The 24,773-nt window shown below is 54.9% G+C and overlaps 1 protein-coding gene across 2 annotated transcripts in view; it reads right to left on the minus strand.

The window, feature by feature from the left end:
- Positions 1-24,773, minus strand: part of LMBR1 (limb development membrane protein 1) — a 78,061-nt gene that overhangs the window by 39,629 nt on the left and 13,659 nt on the right. The window contains exons 4-5 of one of the 2 annotated variants that reach the window (XM_037049506.1): positions 20,944-21,083; positions 9,727-9,830 (exon numbers count right to left, since the gene is read on the minus strand). In XM_037049506.1, coding sequence (XP_036905401.1) covers positions 9,727-9,830; positions 20,944-21,083 — 244 coding nt within the window. The remainder of the gene's footprint in view (positions 1-9,726; positions 9,831-20,943; positions 21,084-24,773) is intronic. The other variant, XM_037049508.1, reaches the window with a different exon arrangement.

Here is a 24,773-nt window from a genome sequence, read left to right on the forward strand (position 1 = left end):
TGATGCAAGGCCACCCATCAACCTGGACAACAGTGTCACACTGCTTACGTGGCAGAGAGGGCATTCACACCAAAAGCCCCAGGAACGGGGAACACCCCGGAAGAGCTCTCACGCGCACAGAGTAAGGCCGCCCGCGCTGCCGCTGCCGCGGGCCAGCCCTCCCCAGCCCAGGGCAGCCACCTCAGGGGCGGGGGCGCACGCGCCCACTTCACTGTATTCTCCACTGCAGATCGGTCCCCTGGCACGGTGGCTGTCCACATTAGCTGGTGTGGGTAATACCAGCCATCGCCAAGACCTAAATCACCTTTTTTTATTTCTATTTTTCAACCATGAAAGACCACCGTCTACCTCCGTGCGACTGCAAAATACCTATGGATATGCCAGCCGACTCCAAGGAGCATCACCACGACCACCGTGGAACCCAGGAGCGTCCCAGCCACAACCCCCGCACCAGTGTGCCCCTGGGACCACGAGTCTGAGCTGCGGTGTCGGTCGTTGGCCCGCTTTCCACTGCGGGGAAGCACACGTGCGGGAGGCGGGGCAGGTCAGCCAGCGCAGGCGCACCACTCGAGGGCCCTGAGCGCAGGCGCGTGCTGTGCCGCCACCGGAGCGGCCCGGCTCCCGCACGGACCCTGCACCCGGTGAGCCCTGCCTCCCTGCCGCCGCCCCAGTGGCTACTCGCTGGGATCCACACCCATAGGGCCCTCACAGGTGGGCTCACAAGCACTGGTCTCAGGGGTTCTCTACCGTCGCACCTGTCCCAGTCTTCGGGGGCCGACCACGTGGCGCCCCCCGCAGGTGGAACCAGAGCCCGGGCACGTGCGCGCAGACGGCGCCGGGGTGGTCTCCGTCCTCCGGCTGCTGTCAGCTGCGCGGCCGTGAAAGCTGGGCGTGCACACCTGCGCCGCCCCGCCTGCGGTTCTCTCGGGCCCACACCCGGCCCTGGGGCGGCTCCATTCATGCCTGCTGGGCAGCCGCCTCGCCGGTCCTCGGTTCCCACCCCGCCAACCACACATACGGGGTCCGAGGTCTCCACGCCCTCGCCAGCTGCTTCCTGGTTGTGTGTTTGCCCATGTGTGTGTGTTTGTGGCCACGCCAACAGGCGTGATAAGCACTCCATCGTGGGTTTAATCTGCGCCTCGAGGTGACCCACGGCGCTGAGGCCTTTCCACATGCTTGCTGGCCATCTGCTCAAGTCGTCTGTCGCTTAGTGTTCGACAAGGGTCCAGCACCACGCGCCTCCCTCCCAACCGCCTCGGCCGCTGCAACCTTCTGCTCGTCCCTAGGAACTTCCCTCCCCGCTGGTCACACTTCATGAGATGGTCACCTGCTGGACTGTTTACTAGAATTGTCCCGGCTCTAAACAGTAACTGCAGAACTGATATTGTCACCATCTGAAGATATTCACATGCCTTGGCTGCCATAGCTCAGTGGATTGAGTGAGGGCCTGCGAACCAAAGGATCGTGGTTCAATTCCCCATCAGGCCACATGCCTGGGTTGCAGGCCAGTTCCCAGCAGGAGACGCACAAGAGGCAACCATACATTGATATTTCTCTCTCCTTCCCTTCCCTTCTACAGATAAATGAATAAAAATTTTATAAAAAGGTATGCACAAACACAGAAACGTCGGGTCTCCTTCCTCCCAGTAAGATGTTCTGTCTCCGCATGCCCCACTCGTGGGATTTATCTGAACACACCGTAGGGCCTCCCTGCTTGTCTATTTGTCCCTGATATTTATCGCCTTTCTACACTAACCCCATATCCGCCTTCCCTGCTGAACTGCTTTTGCATTAACAATCTATCTTTAGATTTTGTAGGATTTTTCAGTAGACAGTATCATCTGTTAATAATGACTACTGTGTTCGTGTCTTTCCAATTTTCCTTTCCCTCCCCGACTGCACCGGTAAACAACTCAACTACAGTGATATTTCTCATGAGACATAAAATACTTAAGTTGGCCCCAGATTTTGAAGCAGACACTAGTACAGGCCCTCCCACTATGAACGATGCCCTTTGCAGGCTCGGGAGACGCCCCTGTCGGGCCGGACGTGCTCCCTTTGGTTCCCAGCCTGCGTTTTCCTCCCGAAGGTCACTGGTGTCACAGAGCGAGTTCCCTGCCCGCGTGGGGGCGCCCACTTGACCTGACCCCCCCTGCTCTCCTCACGCGAACTCCAGGCCGAGGTTCTCCCGGCGCGCCCACTGCACCCGGCCCCCCCCCAAACGTCTGGCCACCCTCAGAGCCCTCCTGTCTTCACACGCAAGGGCTCTGCCCTGCTCGTCCCCTCCGTCCCCTCCCGCCCTCGTGGCCGTGGCTGAGGCCCGGGTGCTTCCGTCCTGGCAGACACCTGGAAGCACTGGCCTGACCCCGCGCCCCCTGCCCGAGCACGCATCCCACCGCCCGAGGACCGTGGCTGCAGGAGCACCTGGTTCTCTCCATGCCTCGCGCCCTTCGACAGCACAGCCGGTTTTTGTCAGAGCCACATCAAAGGGGAACCCAAGGAGTCCAGATGTGCTCGGAGGACTGGGAACGCTCAGACCGGCGTGCTCACGGACATGAGACTGAACGCCGTCCAGCAGGACATCAGAGTGCAGCGAGCCACACTGCCTCGCACACAGGAGGAGACCAGTCCCGCCCCGGTCAGACGCGGCCGTCTGCACCGCTCCGGGTTTCCCGCCAATGAGCCCTCACCCCTCGGAGCCGTAAATCCACCGAGTCCGAGGAAGAGTAGCTCCCACCGCTCGGGCCCTGCCTCCCAAGCCTGGGGCCCCAGACAGGACACCCAGGGCCCCCTCTGCTCACCTCCAAGTCTCGGAGGATCTTCCTGCACCAGAATATTTATGTTGGTAAGCTGAATTACTCAAGCAAGGACATAAAATATATGTACACACCAATTATAATTATGCAATAATCCCAGCACAGATGTTGACAGGTAATTTGGAATGATATAAAATACAGAGGGGGGGACTGGTAATTGGCTTCTCTAAAATTGTTTCAATTTAAATGAAAATATTAATTTAAAAATGACATACATGAAGATACATGAGAAAACCAGCCCAAATCAGCAGCCTTGCCAGCACACACGGCGCAAGGCCCATCAGAGCTGGGAGAGTGGCACAGGGCGCGCTCTGGGGCACAGACACGGTCAGGAAAGATGCCTCCGGAGCCTCGGGGAGGGGGTCTCTGCACCCTGGTTTCGAAAAGCTCTTCTTGAACCAGCCCCAAAGCCATGAGAGGCCTAGCAGCTCCAAAGCCGAAGAGCAGAGTCAGGAAGAAAAGACGGGGCCATCCCTGGTGAAGGAATCAGAGCTGATTCAAGAAGGGCCCACAGAACCTCCGGTCCCGAGAAAAGGCCCCAAATCATGAGTCTCCACAGCGTTCCAGGTGCAGGGCCGGGAAGCCCAACAGGTGGAGAGAAAGCACAGTCGGGGCTGTTGGCACCAACAGGACAAACGGATGAGCTGCAAAGGGGCCGACCAACTTGAAGTGCGCATCAGCAAACCCGTCCCGGAGACCTCAGATTAACAGTGATGCGATGAACAAATGAATTTACAGACAAATAAATACGAGTTTAAAAGCCAAATAAATACAAGACTTTAACAGTCGAAACTCCAGTCTCTTGGGGGAGCTCTGGTCTACAGCTCTGTGGCCTGCATCAGAACCATGTAAAAAGCTCTCTAGTTAGACTTAAGATTGACATTTAATTTTATTTTCAAATAAAGTCCTTTCCAACCAAGGGTGGATAGTTTTCAACTCCCCCAAAAAACATTCGAGAAAAGAGACCCTAATCGACAATGACTATCTCATAAATGTGTTTCATGACTATTGGAAGTATTAGGGCCAGTTTAAGGAAAAGTACAATTACTGTAAACCTGGTGATTTTTTATTTCCTCCCTACCAAAACTTCTCCTCATTTAACAAAGAGCCCTGGATTATGAGACATTTGTTAGCAATTTAATCATCATATAAAATAAAGTTTGAAGTTTAGTTACCTATTAAACATAATACCTGCCTTTACAGCCTATACTGGTGTGGGACAGAAAGCAAATGATGAAACCGAGGGTCCAGGCCCCGGAACTCCTCAGATCGCTCCCCTGCTGTGACGGGCGGTCCCGCACAAACCTCCCTGGTGCCTCCGCATCGGCTGTCACTCAGTCCCGCAGCGGAGCCGCCAGCAGTCACGCTGCTCCGCCCGCGTCGCAGGTGCCTGGCCAGAGGATGGGGGCGGTGGCCATGCCTGAGACAGCACCAGGGCCGCACGGGGAGGCCCGCCAGCCCATTTCATGGATGGAGACGCCGAGGCACGCGCCGCACGTCCCAGGCCAGGAAGGGGCAGAGGCGGGGTTTCCGGCCCAGCCTGTGGAGAGCCAGGGCCCGCCCTTCGCCCGCTGCACTGTGATACAAGAGACAAGCTGGCCGGAAAGTAGGACGCCCCCACTTCTTGACAACTCGAGGGCGGAGGAGTGACTCAGAGTCCAGTCCCAAGGATCAGACGGTCGCGAAGCGCAGGGGCCGGGCAGCGCAGCAACAGCGCCGCCGCCGCGGAAACACGGAGCGGCCGAGGAAGCCCTACCCCGAGCGGGGCCTGCGGCGGACGGTTCCGTCCAAAACCTCTAGAGACCAAGTTTTAAATGAAACGAGCGCCCCGGCGTGACTTCCCCTGGGGCACCTTACGGCAGAGCAGGAGGGGGGCGCCCCAGAGCCGCCCCGAGTGCGCCGCCGCCGGGGTCGCGCACTTGGAAAAAGTTCCTTCTGGTCCTCGGTGTTTCTCGGGAAGAAACCAGCCCTCCGCACGGGGGGCTGCGGAAGCCTGTTAATAACTTACCGAATGATTTTTTCTCGGAGGTGTTGGGGAAATCAAGTTAGCACACAGCAACGCTGAGTGCGATGGGACTCCGTTTTCTGTAATAAACTCCAAGATCAAAACGCGACCCTGGGTGAGGCCCCTCGGAGGCCTCCCAGCAGGCGCTTCCCTCCTCGTGGGCGACTTCCTCTCACCCCCAGCAGCCCAACCACCGTGCGCTTGTGCCACTAACACTAAGCAGTACTTCCTTAATCACTCATTTCCAACAATTTATGGATGATCAGTGGCAAAAACGAGCAAAAATAATGAAAGAACGCCAGGAAAGCTCCCCGCGACCACGCGGGGCTTCCTCTCCGGCCTGCGTCTCCTGAAGATGGAGGCCTGATACGAATTAGCCACTGGGGGAAAAGCCGTCTGGCCATAAAATACAGTACAGGGTCACTTTTATGGAAGTTTGCCAAGAGGGACATAAACCAGGACAGTTTCAAACTGTGACACAGGATAGACACACATTAAAGCGATCTCCGACCCTCGTGCTCGGCTGTCACGGTGCCCGGCTTTATGGGCCTTGCAGCATGGGCACCCAGCCCCTCGCCCCACCGGGCCGGTCCTATTAATTAAGAGAGGAAGTCACCTCGAATTCTGTACTTTCTGCTTTTATTATCAAGCTCTCCGTTTGAAGTTTCGGGAGTTAACCTCCTAATCCCACAGAGCGCGTGCTAGGTATGCTCTGGACGTTGGGGGCTGTCTGGGCCGTCGGGTAATTGGTCAGGATGTCTCTGTCACTCGGGTTACATTTCACACTGTGACTTCAAGTCAGAGACCCCAGCACTGGGAGGCGCAGGGTGCCGCTGCTCCCAGACACCCTTCCTCTTGAATTAATCTACGCACATGAGATTTGTTTCGCTTTCATTATGTTATCGAATGTTTTCCTCAAAGCATTTGAATTCAGAGGAAGAGGTGAAACCCTATATGAGACCATCACGCCCCAGACGCCCACTTGAACCCAGGCTGAGGCTCCGCACGTGCTCGGGGGCGGTGCGGGGTCCCTCCCCGGCGCCATGCGCAGAGGAGACCTCACGGCTGCCCGCCGGGCGGCAGGGGAACGAGCTGCGGGGCCCGAGCCCCTCACACTCCAGTGCACATCCCAGGGACCGAGAGAAAAACTGTGGAGGAAGCATCACCCACCACCAAACAAAGAAAACCCAGCAGATTCGACCTTTTTATCAGAGCTGAAACGTTAACATGTAGGGTGGGGTCAGGTTCGGACACACGCAGCCATATATGACACTCGGTACAAACACGTGACAGGGACACAACCCAAAGCTGATCAACATTTCACTTCTAACAGTAAGTCAGAGTTCCAAGTTAAAGTGACCTTCCCGCTAAAAAAAGCTTTATCCAAACCACTCCCAGCCGCCCACCCTGAGAACCGTGAAGAGGAGGAACAGCACGGAGACGGCCCCCTAAAGCAGAAACACGCGCCGCGGCGAGGAGGCAGAAGAAAGGCCGTTTAAGGCCCTTAAAAGGCCACGGTCAACCCCCAGGCCTAAAATGTCCTGTCTGAATTAACATAGTGGTTTAATTAAAAACTAAGTAGAGAATTCTGCTTAATTTGATTTTCAATTCAAGCTCTGCATCCGCCCGTGGCTAGTGGCCAATTTCCGCATCTCGGCACAATAGGCAAGGGGCCGCTTTAAAATCGATGGCCCAGGGGAACCACCAGGAGGACCGGGGCCATGTGCCTGTCCGGGACGCCCACCAGACCCAGACACAGTAAAAACAGCACCAGGAGGGCGGCCGAGGGACGTGAGGGACTGTAACTCACCACGTGACAGTCTGTCACTGCACAGATCGCGGTGCTGGGTCTTCCAATTAGAGGTGTTTTCCAAGCTCTCCTCAGTACCTTTGGGGACCGACCGGTCAAACGTCACCAGTGAGCCGAGCTGCTCAGGGACACAGAGGAACGCACTGACCTGCCGGCTGGCCGTGCGGGCCACGGGAGCACCTCAGCGAGCGGCAGCACCCGGCGGCAGTGGCACGGCCTGGGGCTGTGTGTTTTCTCGCTCCCTGGGACCCCCACTGGTCCCACCCACAACCTAGGAGCGTGCTGAGGGCCGACACTGAGAGGCTTGGGTGTGCACTGCACACACCCACACGGGACCAGACAGTGCCAACAGCCCGTGCCACGTCGCTGCCTGTGACTTAAAACCGGAGACTCGGGAGCACTGGAGAACACGGGCTGCCATCGCCCGACCAGAAAGCTCCCCAGGCATCTCCAACACGGCCCAGAGCACACCGTCTGCCAGCAGGGTGGGTCCTGCTTCTGTCTGTGCAGCTCCAAAATGGGACTCCTACCAACAGCCCGGGAGAGTAAATAACAACGAGCTGACTGCACCCGGGGCTCACGGGCAGCCCCGCACCACACCAGTGTTCTCTACGACAGAGTGCTTACTAGTCAGACGCGTCCTGTCCCAGACAGGGGCAATGGCGCTCTCTCGCTCACTGAGCTAAGTCCTGGGCTCCACCTTCCACGAACCCTCTCACCCTGCAGATCTCACCCTGCAGCAGGCAACCGTCTCCACTGCACCCAGCTCACAGAGAGAAGCCCGGGCCAAGGCGATCCCGCCAGCCGTCCCACCCCCACCTCCACACCCTGCTCTCTCCTCCAAGGACCCCCCAGCACTCACACCCCCTCCGCAGCCTCCAGGCCACAACCCCACAGCCCTCCTGCCCTAACAGCACTGAGGCCACAGCCGCCCTCAGCACTGCCTGCGCCCTCCCTCCCCGTTCTGTGTGGCAGTGTGTGGAGTACTCAGGCACTCGGGTTGGCCGTGCCCTGGAGTCATTCATTCCCCACAGCCGCCCCTTGGCGATCCCCAATGGAGCTGGTGACCCAGAGGGATTTGGAGAACAGTAGCATAATCAAAAATGTGCTTAAAAATAAAAATCCTTTCAGTCGTGCAGCGAGAGACTAGAAGTAAAAAATTCTGAGGGAAGAGTTCTATATAATTGTAGGTGTGAAATAAATGGGGTTGGCCAAAAAAGTCCATATGGTTTTTCCATAAAATAAGGCACATTTTTCATGTTCACTAATAACTTTATTGAACTGGATATTCTGAGTATGTCAGCTGTCTTCCGCATGGTAGAATGTGGATTGTTTTTTTTTTAATTTATTTATTTGTCTTTAGAGGGGAAGGAGAGAGGAAGAGAAATATCAATGCATGGTTGCCTCTTATGTGTCCCCTGCTGGGAACTGGCCTGCAACCCAGGCGTGCGTCCTGACTGGGAATCGAACTGCGATCCTCTGGTCCGCAGGCCTGTGCTCAATCCACTGAGCTACACCAGCCAGGGCAGAATGTGGATTGTTTTCATTAATGTCTCGATCTGACGGAGTGTGCTGTCAACTGCAACTGGTCCCCCAGACCGCGGGGCATCGTCCAGCAAGGACCCTCCCGCACGAAACTCCACAAACCACTTCTGACACACTCGGTCGGTCGCAGCACATTCACGCACTGCACAAATCTGTTTTTGCACTTCAGTTACATTTTTTCCTTTCTTGAAATAATTAAGCACACTATGCCGAAACTGTTGCGTATTTTCTTCCATCTTCCATGTTAAAATGGCTGCACAATTCCCCGATTTTGATAAGTTTTTTCTTAAATGCGTGCTGACGGGACAGCTGTCACGACACAATCTAACAAAACTGTTTCAAATGCAGTTAAAGACAACTACGGACTTCTGGAGCATCTTACAGGGAAAACAAACAAACTTTTTGACCAACCTGACAGATGGTCACGAAAACCAACACCAGAGGGCAGTTTTCTCCCTGTCCCGCGTGGCTGGCACACACAGCCATCCCTTCGGATCCCGGCACTGGCGGGCGCGGCAGGCTCCGTGAGGACTGGCGTCTGCAGAGCCGGGAGGCGAGCCCACCAGCCCCCGGCAGTGCACGTGTCTGCAGCAGGTGCCCCTCTGCCTTAAAACCAGAGAGTTGCCACAGTGTGAGGCCAACCCACTCCGCCCCTCAGCCCCGCAGGAAGTCACGGGGAAGAAACGCGCACGCACCACGCACAACTGCCCACGCCAAACCCGGGCACCTGATGTCACAGCACCGCGCACTGGTGGGACACACACTGCACTCCAGACACCACGGCGCGCAAAGAACTAGGACTTGAGAAGTCTGCGGTGCCTGCAAATAAACCACCACACCGGATCTCACATCATCAAGTCTAAAGGTCACGCAAAAACCGTTAGCTACTCAAATCTTTGCCTTGTACTCCACAAGTTTAGAGCAAAGAGCCCCACAGACAAAAGCAGGAACTCTCTTGCGTTCCTTTAAACTGCCACATGGAGATAGGCGTCACTACCCCCAGGAGAGGCAGGTGCACGGGGTGCTCCCACGCAGTCTGCCGGTCCTCCTCCACCACCCGCCTCACCCCCGCAGGGGCCCGCAAGGAGGGCCTCAGGGACCCGACTGTCTGCCAGCACAAGGCTGAGGCTGGGACACGCTACAGGCCTGAACACTGCAGGCGAGACAACCCCCATCGGGACACGTTCTGGGAGTCCGAGCCAGGCCTTGAACTGCAGGAGGGAGCCTGAGGAAGGGGCAACCGCTGCTGCCCCGGGGTGCCCACCCGTCCTCACAGGCTCGCCCCACCACGCCCACACAGCCCACAGAGGCACTCGAACGAAGGTCAACAGTGACTCCCCCGACCCCCGTGGACAGGCAGAGTCATTCAATAAGCAGTATTACTGATATGACTGTTAATGTCATTAGTTATATTAACAAGATGTTGTTATTCATTAAACTTTTTACATTCCAGTCAAAGGGCTGATTAAGCCACATTTTTATAGTTCAACATGAATAATATTTACTTCTCCATTTTTAACTAATGTGATTCCAACACACAGTTCACTCACCTTTTTCAGGCCGGCAAAACCTTCTGACTCCAGGAAGAAGAAGGCAAAGGGCATCAGGACAAACAGACAGAGGTTGGAGAAGAGAGAAGCGAGGTTCCACAGACCTGCAGGGGCAACACGGGAGACAGGTTAGGGACCCGCAGGCCTGGCCCAGGGGGCACCACCCCACACGGCGGCACCAGCCAGAGGGCTGTGCTCCTGAACAGTAAAGACACAGCAAAAACCAAGCAGCCTAGCAAGTAGCCCAGCCCTAGAAATCAGAAGGGAATTATTCCAAGTCTGTGTGATCTAGTGACACGCGCCTACTGATCACGGCCAACGTGGAAACCTTTTCTCGGGCCCTAAGGTAAATGCACCGAAGACACGACACACGTAGAGACCCAGAGGCACAGCCTCCCTCGACACACTGGCACCTGAGTCTTTGAATTAGAGCCACCAGCGTTTATGGAGCACTTAATAAATGCCAGATACTCTACTAAGCATTTTACATGCATAATCTCATTTAATTTAAGCCTCATTAAAACCCTAAAAGGAATAATTAGCATTTATTGAGCCCTTCTGTGCCAAGTGCTGGTCTAAGTGATTTACGGACAGGATGCAAACTCGTTCGCTCGTCCCAGCACCGCCCCCACCGCCCGCGCCCGAGGGGAAGGCGGGCCACGGCCTGCGGAGGCCGAGGGCCAGCCAGTGGCAGCGCTGACTCCTGGGGTGTCCACAGAGCACCCCCGTGGGCGGTTCAGTGCGCACTGCCAGGTGGGAAAGCCAAGGGAAGCCAGGCAGGCACGCTTCCCCTCGCTGGCAGATTCTGCCGGTCTCAGAAAACCACAGTAAAAAGCAGCTAAGAACAGAGTCAGAAAAGGAGACCTTCGCCTGTGTCCTCGGGCAACCCTTGGCTCAACATCTCCTGCTCTTTAAAGGTGAAACACCACAATTTAAAACTTACTTTCAAAATGATGGCTGCACTCTTTACAACTGACAAACTCCAGAGTCAAAGATGAAAACTACGCAACAGTTACAATTCAGCGCTTCTGACGTGGGCAACTGCCGCTCCATCCTCGCCCCCGCCCACGAGGTGGGGCGGTCCGGCTGCTGAGACCCAGCAGTGGGCGAGCGGGACAGACACCGCCGCCCTGGGGGGGGGTGCGCGCCAGGAGCGGGGGTCTGCCCTGAGCTTGAGAGGCCCACAGCAACCGCACGAAGCCCCTTCAGAACAGCGCCGCACGGCACGTACCAACCGAACAAGCTCGTGCGGGGCTCGTGCGGGGCTCGTACAGGCCACCTGGAGAGGGCCGCCTCTTCCAGCAGGTAGGGCGAGAGAAGTCACCAAATCGGCTCACACTTTCTTTCAAAAATTGCCACAGAGTTAACAAAACTGACAACACACTTACCTTAGCAGAAAATAAAATGTTTTACAAGACGTTTCGGACATCCGCCATCCCCTGGAAAGCTGTCACGGGACTCTCTAACACAGCAGGGTTCCAAGACACTTCTCTACTCCCCAGCCCAGCGACGCTGTGGCCCGGTCCTCCATGAAAGGGGCCGTGACCACAGTGGGCGCTCCGCAGTACTAATGACCCGAAGAGCTCGCAGGACGGCGGCCGCCTGGGCTCCTGCCCGCCTGCATCCCAGGTGACGGCCCTACCAACTCGCAGGTCTCCGTCGCGAGAGCCAGGCGGAGGAACCCGTCCGTAGGCAGGGCGGGGAGGGGAGGGAACCGGCGTGGCGGGACCGTCAGCGCGGCTCAGTCCCCGAGTTGCATGAATGGACTTGATGTTCTGTGTCACCCAATGTTAACAAGGAAACTCCTTCCCTGCCGGAGCTCGTGGGCCTAACTGAGGAAGACGGAGAATGAATTCTCGATTGCCAGTGTAAAATGAAGGAAATCACTCCGGGTAAAAAGCAAAAACGTGAACTTCAGTTTACCGAGTTTTAATGGACAGAACTGCACCCAGGGCACAACCCATCAACTCTGACAGACGTGCCCCCAGTGACAGCCTCACTGCAAAGCGACGCGCACGTCCAGCTGCCGCCACTCCTCACCCCTCCCCCCGAGCCACGCCAGTAGAGAGGCTGTATTTTCTAGAACTGTACACACGCAGTACGTGTAGTGCGCACCCTGGGTCCTGCCTGGCTCTGTCACCGAGCACAGCAACTTGAGAGTTTCCAGCACTGCGGTGTCGTCGGTGGTCTGTCCTCTGTACAGATCAGATCGAACTCGGGGAGTGAACCGCGGCCACCCCCCTGAAGACTGGGCCGCTCCCAGTCTGCCTCGAGCCTGCCCTGCACACCCGCGTGCGCAGCTCTCTGTGGACACTTGCTCTCACTCCCGCGGGGCCTCCACGTGGGTGTGGAGCAGCTGGGTGACAGAGTAGACACGGGCGTGTTCAGCACTCCGAGAAACGGCTGAGATGTCTTCCGAAGTGGCTGTATGACTTTACACCCCAGCGGCAGAGTTCAAATCTCACACGGGTTTCGCCAGGACGGGGCGCACACAACCTCCCGGTCTCCGCCACCGTGTGGATCTGCGACTCCCCAGCGAGGAGGCCGGGCGGTGAGCACCTGCTCACAGCGCCCCTGCCACCTGCCTCTGTGCCCTCCAGGGGCGTCCCTGCACACCTGCGGCCCGCGGGTCGCTGGCTCCAGGTCGGGCAAGGTCTTGATCTGCGCTGAACACAGGCCCTCGTCAGACCTGTCACCACAGGTGTGTCCTGCCAGTCCGCGCACTGTCTTCTCATCCTCTGAACAGCTGGTTCCAAAGAACAAACTTCCTTCACTTTGATGAAGTCCGATTTATCATTTTTTACAGGTCATGCTTTAATGGGTCACCTCTACCCCAGAAACTGCGGTCTGGGCTGATGTCACAGGCTCCCTCCCAAGTGTCATCCGTACGGGCCACAGTTCCAGGGTTTATGTCTATGATCCTGCTGACCTGCTTTTTGCAGACGATGTCAGGTATGGATCCAAGGTCATCTTTTGTCTCTAGCTATCCAATTATTCTAACAGCATTTGTAGAAAATGCCTTTTCCCACCAAACTACCTTTGCACCCCTGTTGAAAGTAAACTGACAATGGACGGGTCTGTCCAGGAGGTGTCCAGCCATGTACTGTGAAAAACAGAGACACTTATCAAAGAAGATACAAGATATAAGAAACACTGCACACAGGACAATGACGCCTCAGTCCCCTTCAAAGTCCCCCTTGGGACCTCACACGGTTCTCCCAGTCACCATCAGCTGCCCCGTCGTATTTCCCTAAATCTCATCAACGGTGCGAAATCGCTTTCCTTCCAAAGGTGATTTTAGTTTTGGGAAAAACCAGGAGTTGCAAGGCACCAAATCTGGGCTGCAGCGGGACTGAGTCACATGGGTGATCTGATGTTTTGCCAAAAAACCCTCTGCAACAGACGTGACGCATGAGCAGGCGCACTGTTGTGATGAGGCCGCCATCACCAGGTGCCCAGAGCTGTGTCCTTCTGAAGCACCTGAATAGTTTCCACGGAGGAATGTTCAAGCTTAACACAAAATCTGATGCAAATGCATTTCTCTGCTCACTCATTTCGTTTTGTTTTGTTTTTTAAGATCTTATTGATTTTTAGGCAGAAGAAAAGGAACAGAGAGTGGGAGAGACACATCCCTGTGTGGTTGCTCCTTGAACGCCCCCTACTGGGGACCTGGCCCGCAACCCGGGCCTGTGCGACCCTTCGCTTCTCAGCCCGGCACCCAGCCCACTGAGCCACACCGGCCAGAGCGTCACTCAGTCACTTTGAATGCAGTGGCCACACAGCACACATGCTCACTCAAGGGCGTCCATCGCCCCCACTGACCAGTCCAGGGAAGTCATCTTTGTCCACGTATGCGCGTTCCAGTCCACTCTCCTTGGCTGCCGGGTGACATCGACGTCGCACAAACCATTCTCGTTCTAGTAACACTGGCTGGACTTCTTCCAGACAGACCCCGTGTTCCTGGACTCTGCTGAGTTGATCTATTTGTCTGTCTTCACACCGATGCCACACGGTGTCAGTCACTACAGCTTTGAAGTAGTCTTCGAGCCAAACAAACACTAAGGGCTCCAGTTTTGCTTTGGAGCTGGGGCTGGGGCTGGGGCTGGGACTGTGCTGAACCCGCGGGCTGACGCGCGGAGAGGCGCCGTCTGAACAGCACCGTCCTCAGGTCCTGGAGCGCGGCCGCCTCTGGGTTTCCCGGGGACTCCAGCTCTTCTTCGAGGGCCCACGGCCCACAGTGTGAGGCACACGCAGCCCTGAGGGTTTCACGTCTGCGACGCCACTGTACTTCGCTGGCATTGGTTCTTGAACCAATTTCCAACTTTTTATTGCTACCACACAGAAATGCACTTGAGTTCTGTACATCGATCTCATACCCTGAAACCTCGGGAAACTCACTCATTCTAACAGCTTTTTCATAAGGAATCCCATCAGAACTTCTACCCCACGAACAGGTCTCCTTTTTTCTCTCTAGCCTGAGTGTCGCCTGTTCAAACCCACCAGAACAAGGCTGCAGGCGAGGGGTGAGGGGACGTGCGCCCTGCCCAAGCCCAGGGGCGCACTCCGTCCCTCCCTAGGAAGCATGAGGCTACCTGTGGGTTCTCATGGATGCTCCTTATCGGGGGGGGGGGGGGGTCCCTCCCGTGCCCGGTTGGCTGAGAGATGCTTATCAAGCAAGACAGGCGCTGAGGCCTGCCGGATGCTTTTTCTGCACACGTGGTGGTGACCCTGGGATTGTGGCTTGGGAATGTGACGAACTGCGGTCACTGATTTTTCCCCAAAGTCGTGATGTACCGCCCCTTTTCTTCTACACTGTTACGCACGTCTGGCTACAATGTTACTTAGAACGCACGGGTCCATGTGCAGACGGATACTGGCCTGCAGCTTTCCTGTGATGGCTGTCTGGTTTTGGAATCAGGGTAATGCTGGCCCCAGCAAGTTAGGGCATGCTCCCTCATTTCCAACTTTCTGAAAAGGCCTGTGTAGAACTGGTGTTACTTCTTCCTTAAACACTGGGCAGGGCTGACAGTGAAGCCCCCTGGCCTACAGTCTTACTTAAGAGAACATTTGCAGCATTTCCACAATGTCTGAGGGGTCCAGGAATTCGAGCTGGTCAAGGAATTGTTCCATTTCTCAAAACCGCTGAACTTGTTCAGATAACACAGTTCATAATATGCACTAATTATCCCTCCAATGGCTGAGACTGTGGTGATGTCATCTTCCTCATTCCTGATACAGGTAACTGGCATCTTTTATTATTTGTGCTTATCAACGATATTGAGCTCAACTGATTTCCTACCCTTTTTCAGTTTTCGAGGCCACAGGTTTCTCTTCTCACCTTTTATTTCCCATCTTCTTACTTTAGGATTTATTTGCTCTCCCTTTCCTAGTTTTCTAGTTAAGGTGGAAGCTGTAGGAACCAATCTGACAGTTTTCTCCTGAAACATGCATGTTGGTGCTACAAACATTCTGAAATGGCCTTTTCCATTTTCACTGTTTAAAGCCCTTTCAAACTCCTTTTGACCTCTGTGACCCCTGCATTACTGTGAAGTGTGTGATCTAGTCACCAAATACTAGAGGGGTTTCCCAGACGTGCATCCAGCACCGATTTCCCGTTTCATGTCACCGCTGTCGGCACACATGCCCCGTGTGACTTGAGTCCTCCACTGCAAGTGCGGAGACTTATCTATGGCACTGCATGGGGCCTCTCAATAAACGTCCTCAGCGTCCTGGGAAAGGTGTGTTCTAGCCAATGCAAATGAGGCCAAGCTGCTTCCGAGTGTCATTCAGCTCTTCCATATCCTTAGTTCTTCCTTCCTCCTCATTCTGCCCATTGTTGAAGAGGGGATACAAATCCATCTGAATAGAATTGTGACTACGACTATTAACCCTTTCACTTCTGCACGGTTTTGCTTCATGGATCTAATTGGTGGGTATTGCCGTGTTCTGTCGACGAGTGAATCCTTCGTCATTCGAGATGACCTCTATTCCTCACCCTTTGCTGACACCCACACGCCTACTGCAGCAGCCTTTTTGCCAGAATGAGCAGCGCACGCCTTTCTTCTCCTACTAGCGCCAACCTATCTGTCTATAGAGCCGCCGTGGGCTTCTCGCAGGCAGCACAGGTGTGTCTCCCTCACCCACCCGGCCTGGCCACCTGTGCCCCTGAACCGGGTGTCCAGACCACTGGGGCTTACTGGGGCTTACTGGGATGGTCAGGGTAAGTCCCTCCACTCACCCCACGGTTCTGTCTGCCCTTTCTGCTGTTCCGTGCGCCTTTGGGCTAACTCTTCGCACGATTCCCTTCCATCCCCTCCATGTGCTTACTGGACGTACCCCTTGCCACACTGTGTGCGGGGCTGGAGGTCCGCCGTGCACCCTCCAACTCATCACACTGTGCCTCCCACAACAGCACAGCCACCCCCACGCCGCGTGAGATCCTACACCCACACGTCTCCCTCTCCTTCCTTCCACCTTGGCTTACACATCTTACTTGTACACGTCATGAAGCTCCCAGTGTACCGCTGCCGTTTTATTTTTGAAATAACCAATCGTCTTTTAATAAGACACACAATAAAGGAAAACCATTATGTTTACCCACGAACTGCACCTCCAGGGCAGGAGATCCGCACCCCGACCCCCCAGCCAGCTGCCACCAACAGTCTGCGGGGATGAGCTTTTATCTTCGGTGTATCTGGCACTGTCTTTACTCTGCCTTTGTCTCGGAAAACCGTTCTTGCTGGATTTAGGCTGGCAGGCAATTGCCACCTGGCCGGCGCTCTCCCCATGAGAAACAGGCCGGCTCCTACCCCTGCCCCTCCGCACTTGGATGTCTTTTCCTCTGAGTGCTTCTAAGGTTCTTTCTCTTTGTCACTGTGTTGCTCCGATCTGACGGTGCCTCCTGGCAGAGCTGCTTGCACACCGGGCCGGTTGAGCTCCCTGGATCAGCGGGTTTACAGGTCTCACCCAGTGTTGACATTTTCCTGGCACGAAGTTTTCAGATGTTCTTCTTCTCCCTCCTCCGTCGGGAGTGTTACAACCTTGATGCCCCAGTCGGTCCCCTGCCACTTTCTCTCTGGGCGTCTCTCTCACACACCTCACTACTGCTGTGTCTCCCACGGGTCTGCGATTGTGTGCACACACCCACCCTCAGGAAAGCGCCCACTGCTCTGTAACGCCCCCCACACACACAACCAGCGACCCGCACTTCCGTGACCCAAAGGTCTCTGCAGCCTCCACGGCAGGGGCCGGGGCGTGGCCCTCCGCATCTGGCAGCCTGGGCCTGTGTCGGCTGTGTGACCTGGAAGGGGCGTCGACCCTCTCACTGTCTCCTCCTGGGTGACACTGGCTCTTCCCCAACCCCCAGGCTCTCGGGAAGAACAGAGGAGAAGCAACACACCCCCGCGTTACACAGACACCTGTGCCCCTCCCCTCCATCTCCACACACCGCAGAGGGCCAAACACTGAAAACTCTGGACACACCCCAGCAGGTAGACCAGATAAAGACAAGAAAGTTGGTTCTCAACCCTTTCCTTACCCTCCTTGCCCTGACTAGTGTAGTGCAGTGGCTTGGGCACCCTTCTGCAAAAGGGAAGGCCCCAGGTTCAAGTCCCAGTCAGGGCAGGGCCTGGGCTGTGGGCCGGGCCCCCAGTAGGGTGCGCACACGAGGCAGCCACACAGGGATGCTTCTCCCCCTTTCTCCCTCCTTTCCTGTCTCCGAAAATAAATAAACTAAAATGAGATAAAAAACACAAACTTATAAAAAAAGACATAAAACTCTGCCCTGGGCAAAAGCTCACACATCAGTAAAAGGACCTACCCTGACTAACCCACACACTGAAAACAAGACAGCCATGACAAGCTGAAGAGGGAAGTCGGCCCCGGCGGAGGGGCGCGGCGGCAGTGTCTGCTGGATGACCACGCCGGTTCTGAAGGCCAGGGACTCCTTCAGCGGGTCGGGAAACTGCATGCCGCCTTCTTCGTGTGGCACTGTAAACATGTATATTACACAACATTTAAAGTGCTATCTCCCCAACTGCCCGTTTCCCGGTGGACTCCACATTCCTGCGGGAGCCCTGACCACCGCAATCGTGGGACAGATGTGACGTGATCTGGACCCCCACTGCGGAGGCGAGCGGCCACCATGCGCGTCGGTCTAGGGCCGACCGCACATACGACGATGGGGCTGAGGAACCCCTCTCCCCTAGTGTGACCTTGCAGCAGCCAAACGTCACAGCGCGTCCCCTGCGTGTTTTCGGGGACGTGGCACAGACAGACCCACAGCGCTGCCCCTGGGGCAACAGGAGAGCAACCCAGTCGCGCACAACACAAGACACTGGGTAACGAATCACACAGACTACAGGGCCTTGTCCTGTACTTGCTGCACTCGGACTGTCCTCTAGGGGGTGCTCTTTCCACACAAGCCTGCGGTAAGACAACCCTGCTTTTGGATCACGTCTCCCCATGACAGCATGCTCCCCCGTACCAGATTCAACCCTGCGTCATCTTGTGCGCTCACACGCTGGGCAGCTGATGGCCCGGGGCGACAGGCTGCACCACGTAGCCAAGCGTGTAGTGGGCCTGCCACTGGGGCGTGTGTGTGTGCACTCTGCGATGTCCTCACGAGGAAAACTGCCCGACAACGCATTTCTCACCACCGCTCCCGTCGTGAAGTAGCCCACGGCTATGTTTATTCTTGCAGGACACAGTCACATAACAGAAAGAATTGGAGAGTTGGGGGTTTTCTCCTCTATGAGCCACGTGAATAACCAGCTTTCTTCAAAGTCCAAATAATTAAATGCAACAAATTAAATTTATTAACCATGATAAATAAATGCAAAAGTTTTTGCTTAGCTTATGCTAACTTAATTATCAAGTTTGCAACATCTAAGATTACTGTGAGAATATCTAATATTCAAAAAAACAATAGACCGAACACACATTCCTAAGGAGTAATTTACAACCTTAGCAACCGTCTAAAATTTAGTAAGTTCCCAGCATCTTGCAAACATACACCAGACACACACACATAAATATCCCTAAGGATGTTTCTATAGTTTTGATCAAACATTTCTAAATTAAAAGTTAAGGCTCATACACACAAAATACTACCACTGCCTTTATTTTCTTCATCAATTTGTAAAAGAAAACATTGGTCCAATTTCTCCACTTCAGAAAGTTAGTTACTTGCTCCAATACAGGAGGGGAATCTTAAAACCTCAGAACCCTTGTGGTTTGTCTAGACCAGTGTTAGTGACAGCCCTTCCCAAAGAGCCAACGCCTACTCCTGAGAGAAGTACCTGAATTCAAAGACTACTTAATACCGCCCAAACACTCAGTGCGAAACCAAGCCACGCCAGACCGAGTGCCTGGCGATGGCAGGATGCACTGACCTGCAGCTCCCCCTGCTGGGGCCGCAGAGCGCTTCACCACACAGCAGACAGCCCCAGGCTGCGGGGGACTGCGCTGTTCCTCGCAGACAGAGTCCCTGGGTCCACATGAGAAGTCCAGGCGCGCTCAGCCGTGCTCCATAACTTCCAAAACGGCCACACTAAGACAAAGCCGATCTTCCCGGGGAACTGAGGTTCTAATCTAATTGTCAAAAAATGACTAATGTAATTTTTAAAAATTCTACCAAGAAAGCATAAGCCTTAGAAGACAAGTTTACTTTTGAATCATCAGCACTGTGAGAACTTTAAAACCAGAATAGCTTCTGCTTATTTATTTAGAAGACAGAAAAAAGGACAATTTTTGCAATGAGTTGTGAAATTTTTACCTTAATATAACTTTTTTCTTTTATCAAAACACCAACACATGCCCACTATAGAAATGTTACACAGTGCAAATACTAAAATACAACTTTATATCACATTGCCCTGCCACCCAGAGAGGGACATTTTCTCCCTGTCTTTCTGAACCAACAATCGCTCCCCTACACCGCCATCTATCTTGGCCAGAAAAGCAGCTTGACTCCACCGAAATACCATTAAGTAAATTTCTCACTCTGAGCACCTAGATTGTTTTTTATTTTAATTATTATAAACCAGCAATCTTCGTGTGGGCCTGCGAACCAGACGATCACGGTTTGATTCCCAGTCAGGGCACATGCCTGGGTTGCCGGCCAGTTCCCGACAGGGGCCAGTTCCCAGCAAGGGATGCACGAGAGGCAAATATGCATTGATGCTTCTCTTTCCCTCTCCTTCCCTTCCCCTCTAAAGATAAATAAATGAAATATTTTTTTAAAAAAACAGCAATTTTCAACCTTTTTCATCTCATGGCTCACACAAACTAATTCTTACAATCCTGAAACACACCAAAAAATATATACTTCTCGTTGATTTGACCAAAAAAACAGGTATAATTTTGAATCATTCCCACCAAATGGCCACTGTTGTGTTGTCTGCTGTCATTCTGACCTGACAGTGAGGGAAGGGAGGCCCGTGCCCCTGACTAAGCAGGTATCACTGCACGGTTTAAACGTCCTGGGAGCACGGCGGCTGAGAATCGCTGCCACACAGAACTGCAGTGACGGGCATTATGATACATGACTGAACCATTCAGACCAATTAACTAGAAACCATTGTGACATTTAACCAACAAGGGGACATTAAAATTTACTACTGGCTGACTTGTAATCTTCGTACATAAAAATAAATAGTATCTAAAAGTATGGTTTTCAAAAATCTTCCGCGGGACTGGAAGATGGACAAAACGAAGGTGGCCTTTACATTTTTCCCTCACGGGGTCACACATACTGTCTACTCCTACGGACAAGGCAACACAGACTCACAAAGACCAGCCGGACCAACAAAAACTGCCCCCTGGGGAAACACCTCAGTGACTGAGAATTGTTTCCTGACTCGAAGGCCACAGTTTCAACCCCATCCTTCTCCCACCTCCCAACACGTGTCGTTGCTGGGGTTCTGCTCAGATTTTCAACCCCCGTCCTCTGGAACCACCGCGCTGAGACGAGCAGGCCACGGGCACCCAGCACAATGGCGGTGCGGCCACCGTGCCCACCCAGCCCCACCGCGGTCCTCGCCCAAAGGAACCCGCACGCAGGCGTCTCGCCGTTTCTCAGTCTGCAGACCGAAGAGCTTCTCCCTCTCCTGCTACCTTTTCCGCGTGCGGGACACAGAAAGGGAGCGGAAAACCCAACAACGCCGTGCAGGAAGAGTTAAAGCAGGGGCCGGACTGCACGCAGCGGCACGTACTGACCGTGGATCAGGGAGCCGTTCAGCCACTGGATGTAGTAGCTGTGCGGGAAAGACAGCAGGATCTCGTTGCTGACGATGGAGAAGGGCAGCAGCAGCACGGCCCCGGCGGAGACCGCGAGCGTGAACGTGCTCAGGAACAGCCTGGAAGGGAGGAGAGGCATGTCACCAGCGGCTGGGGAAGCCGGGAGCACGCGAGTGACTCCGGACGAAACGACGGCGCGCACGTGTCCATCTCAGCCCCTCCATGGGAGAAGGCCACGAACCTCATGTTGCTGGCAGGCACAGGACACAAGTGTGACCCTGGGAGTGAGACGAGGCGACCCCCAGGGCCACCGACTCTGCAGGGGCCAGTCTGTCTGACGAGACGCCCTGAGAGGAACGCGCACTTCAGACGGAGTGCGCCACACACTTCACAGAGAATGAACTGCAGCCTTGTCCCCCTTTTAAGCGTAATTATTCAGCTCACGTTGTGTTTCACTAACAACTCTGGCAATGTACGCTAAAAGCAAGGCAGCAACTGTTTCAGAGGGAAAAATCACTTGTGCAAGCTGTATGAAACACAAATTATTTCAGCAGAAAAAACTTACCAGGCCATTAGTCCACTATCTTTTAAAATGAGCAAAGTACAAATAAATTATAAATTAAATAGTAAGAAACTATAAAAGAATATTAGGCTACTAAGCAGTATGTAAAGCACTATTTTGTAATGTTTCAAAATATCTCTAATATGTACCAATTTAGAAAGGTGTTTAAAACAAATAAAAATGAACAGCCCTGGCTGGTGTAGCTCAGTGGATTGAGCGCGGGCCTGCGAACTGAGGGATCGCGGTTTGATTCCCAGTCAGGGCACATGCCTGGGTTACGGGCCAGTTCCCAGTGGGGGACTCATGGGAGGCAACCGTACATTGATATTTCTCTCCCTCTCTCCTTCCCTTCCCCTCTAAAGATAAATAAATAAAATCTTTTAAAAAATGAACAAACTGAAGAAAGCAGGAAAACTACACACAACCCCCCCAAAGCACATACGTACACAAAGAAAAACAGGCACAAAAAGCCCAGCGCAGTCCCTCACAGTCCCCCAGGAAAGCAGACTGGTAAAGGGCTTTGGCTCCCTGCTACATGTCCGGAAGTTTAAATTTTATATCTTTATTTCTAAGCATTTTCCAATGGCAAAGAAAATGGGAATCTCACCAACCCTGGAGGAAACAATTTAACATCCATTCCACTAAGTACATGCAGGGAGAACGTAAAAACGTAAGAAGATACAAGGAGAAAAGGTCACACTAGACGTTCAATACACACATCCAACGGAGTAACTGCGCAGTCAACGCCACCTTGTGGCGACGCGCAGAAGTGTCTCCTACTTCAAAGCCAAACTGGTCGAATCCCACCAAGCACTGGTACACTTGATGTGGACACCGTGTGACACTCGCCGAAAACACTGTCCCAACCAGACGCAGGACGCACCCTGTGAGGCTCTGCTGACCTNAAAGGTCACACTAGACGTTCAATACACACATCCAAGAGTAACTGCGCAGTCAACGCCACCTTGTGGCGACGCGCAGAAGTGTCTCCTACTTCAAAGCCAAACTGGTCGAATCCCACCAAGCACTGGTACACTTGATGTGGACACCGTGTGACACTCGCCGAAAACACTGTCCCAACCAGACGCAGGACGCACCCTGTGAGGCTCTGCTGACCTGACACGCTTTCTGGTGGAGCAGAAGCACAAGTCCTCGTTCGTCCAGGTCCACGGCCGCCGCCCCCAGTGGTCAGCCAGGGGCCTGGCGGGAGTCTTGTCTGCCCCATGGAGGGAGCACATGCCCTGAGGGCGTGCACCCCTCCTCCCCACGCCTGGACTACGGTCAAGCCCGCAGCCCCACACCAGATGCTGCAGAGCCGCCCCTTGGCTCCCCCACACTCTGTGGGCACCACACCTCCCGTCTGGGCCACGGCCAGCTCCCTCCGTGGGCCCCCACACCACTCGCCCTGCGACGAGTCCCTCGGCATCCCCGCCCTGGTCTCAGCACCCACGACACTCCGCCACAGACCAGGCAGTGAGGGCCAACCCCATCTCCAAGTCAAAACTGGGGCCTGAAACCGAACAGAGCCACACATGTAGGAGAGCAAACCAGGTATGTGAAGCCACAGGTGACCCAAACTCCTGTGTGGCCACTGTGACTGTCAGGGTGGCTCTTTCAGCAGGACCTCCGGGGCCGTCTCACTACAGGCTCCCCAGCAGCCTTCAGTCCGTCTCATCCGCCCCACATGGGCCACATGCTGACCACTGGCCAAGGTGGCATCTGTGGGGTCTCTTCCCTTTATCTGCAGGTACTGCACGGAAGCTGAGCATGGACCCAGGACAGCCACCTGATCCTCGTCCGACGACTGCTTGTTCAGCGGTGGCCACCAGTACAGGCTCCGACTCTCCCACTGACTCCACGCAGGACCCGTGACCACCACTACTCGGACGCCCAGACAGCCTGACGTGGCGGGAAAGCCTTCCGCGTCTAGCTGGCACAGCCCATTCTTCTCTGAGCACCTCCTCACGTTGGAGCACGACAGGTCCACTCGGTGACCTGGCCCCGCGCCCCGCTTCCCCCAGAGCCCTGGCCCCTCTGAGCGATGGCAGTGCGCCAAGGCAGAGGTCTGGGTGCCGCCCGCACTCCCTGCTCCAGACGTCACGCTCCAGGCGCTCAGTGACAGGCCCCAGGGCATGCATGTGCGCCATGCAAGCATGGGGTGGGGGTGGGACTTATTTATAAAACGTGCATTTGTTCTGACACATGTAAACGCCAGCCCCCTTCCAAGAACTCGCCATCTGAGGCAATGCACCCACTGGAATGTTTGCTCCCTGCTCGGAACAGTTTCTGAGCTCGTCGAAGCTGATGCCTCTTCGTGCTTCTGCCTTTTGTGCGTCGCCTCTTCCACGTCAGCACAACACTTCCCTCTGAGGACTTTTTCATCCAAGGAAACAAAAAGAAGTCACTCGGGGTGAGACCGGGCGAACAGGGAGGGTAGGGCACGGGGGTCCTGCCGTCACTGGGCAGACCCCGCTGACCGCGCAGCACGGTGTGGGCAGCTGCGCTTCTCAATCACCCAGCATGAAATGGGCAAACAATGTGTAGGAGTCTTCAAAAATAAAAAAAATCACTGAATCCAAATGCAGCCTCTCACACCAACACCAGCTGGTGCACAGATGCAGATGGGTTCCTAGAACACTCACCCAGCAGGGGAAGCCTATCAGAAAAAGGCTCGCCCTCCAGAAGGTAATTCCGACGTCTGGGGCCCCCTCGTACATGCACACACCCACACTGTCATCTGCAGTCAGTAACCCTGGGCAGAGACCAGGGGGCCACACCGGCACCTCCAGCCCCACGGGGACAACCCAGGCTCCCTCTCCCAGGCTCCCTCTCCCGGCTCCAAGCCCGGGTCTGTCACCTCCCACGGACCAATCCGCTGCTCCCATCACACTGACACCCCACCCTATGCAGAGGTGCCCTGCTACTCAGGTGACCCCCCCCATTCAGGGGTGTCCTGCCCCAAGCCCACCCTCCTGCCCCACCTGAGCCCCCCACCCAGGCCAGGCTACAGGCACAGATGCCCTGCCGCCCTGTGACAGACCATGACCCCAAACCCTGTGGGCGTCCCTCCTCGGGATGACACCGGTGCCAGACCTCCCTCTACGGGGGGACCCCCTCCCCTCCCCTCAGATCCTGAGAGTGGAAGCAGGTGTTCCTCTGGGGCTGCGACCCCACACGCGACCCCACACGCGACCCCACTTCATGGGCCCAGGCTCCCCGGCCCTTCCTGGCAGCCGCTCCAGGCAGC

Source organism: Sturnira hondurensis, unplaced genomic scaffold (assembly GCF_014824575.4).
Source record: "Sturnira hondurensis isolate 20B ecotype Veracruz unplaced genomic scaffold, ASM1482457v3 Scaffold0006496, whole genome shotgun sequence".
NCBI classification, from domain to species: Eukaryota; Metazoa; Chordata; class Mammalia; order Chiroptera; family Phyllostomidae; genus Sturnira; species Sturnira hondurensis.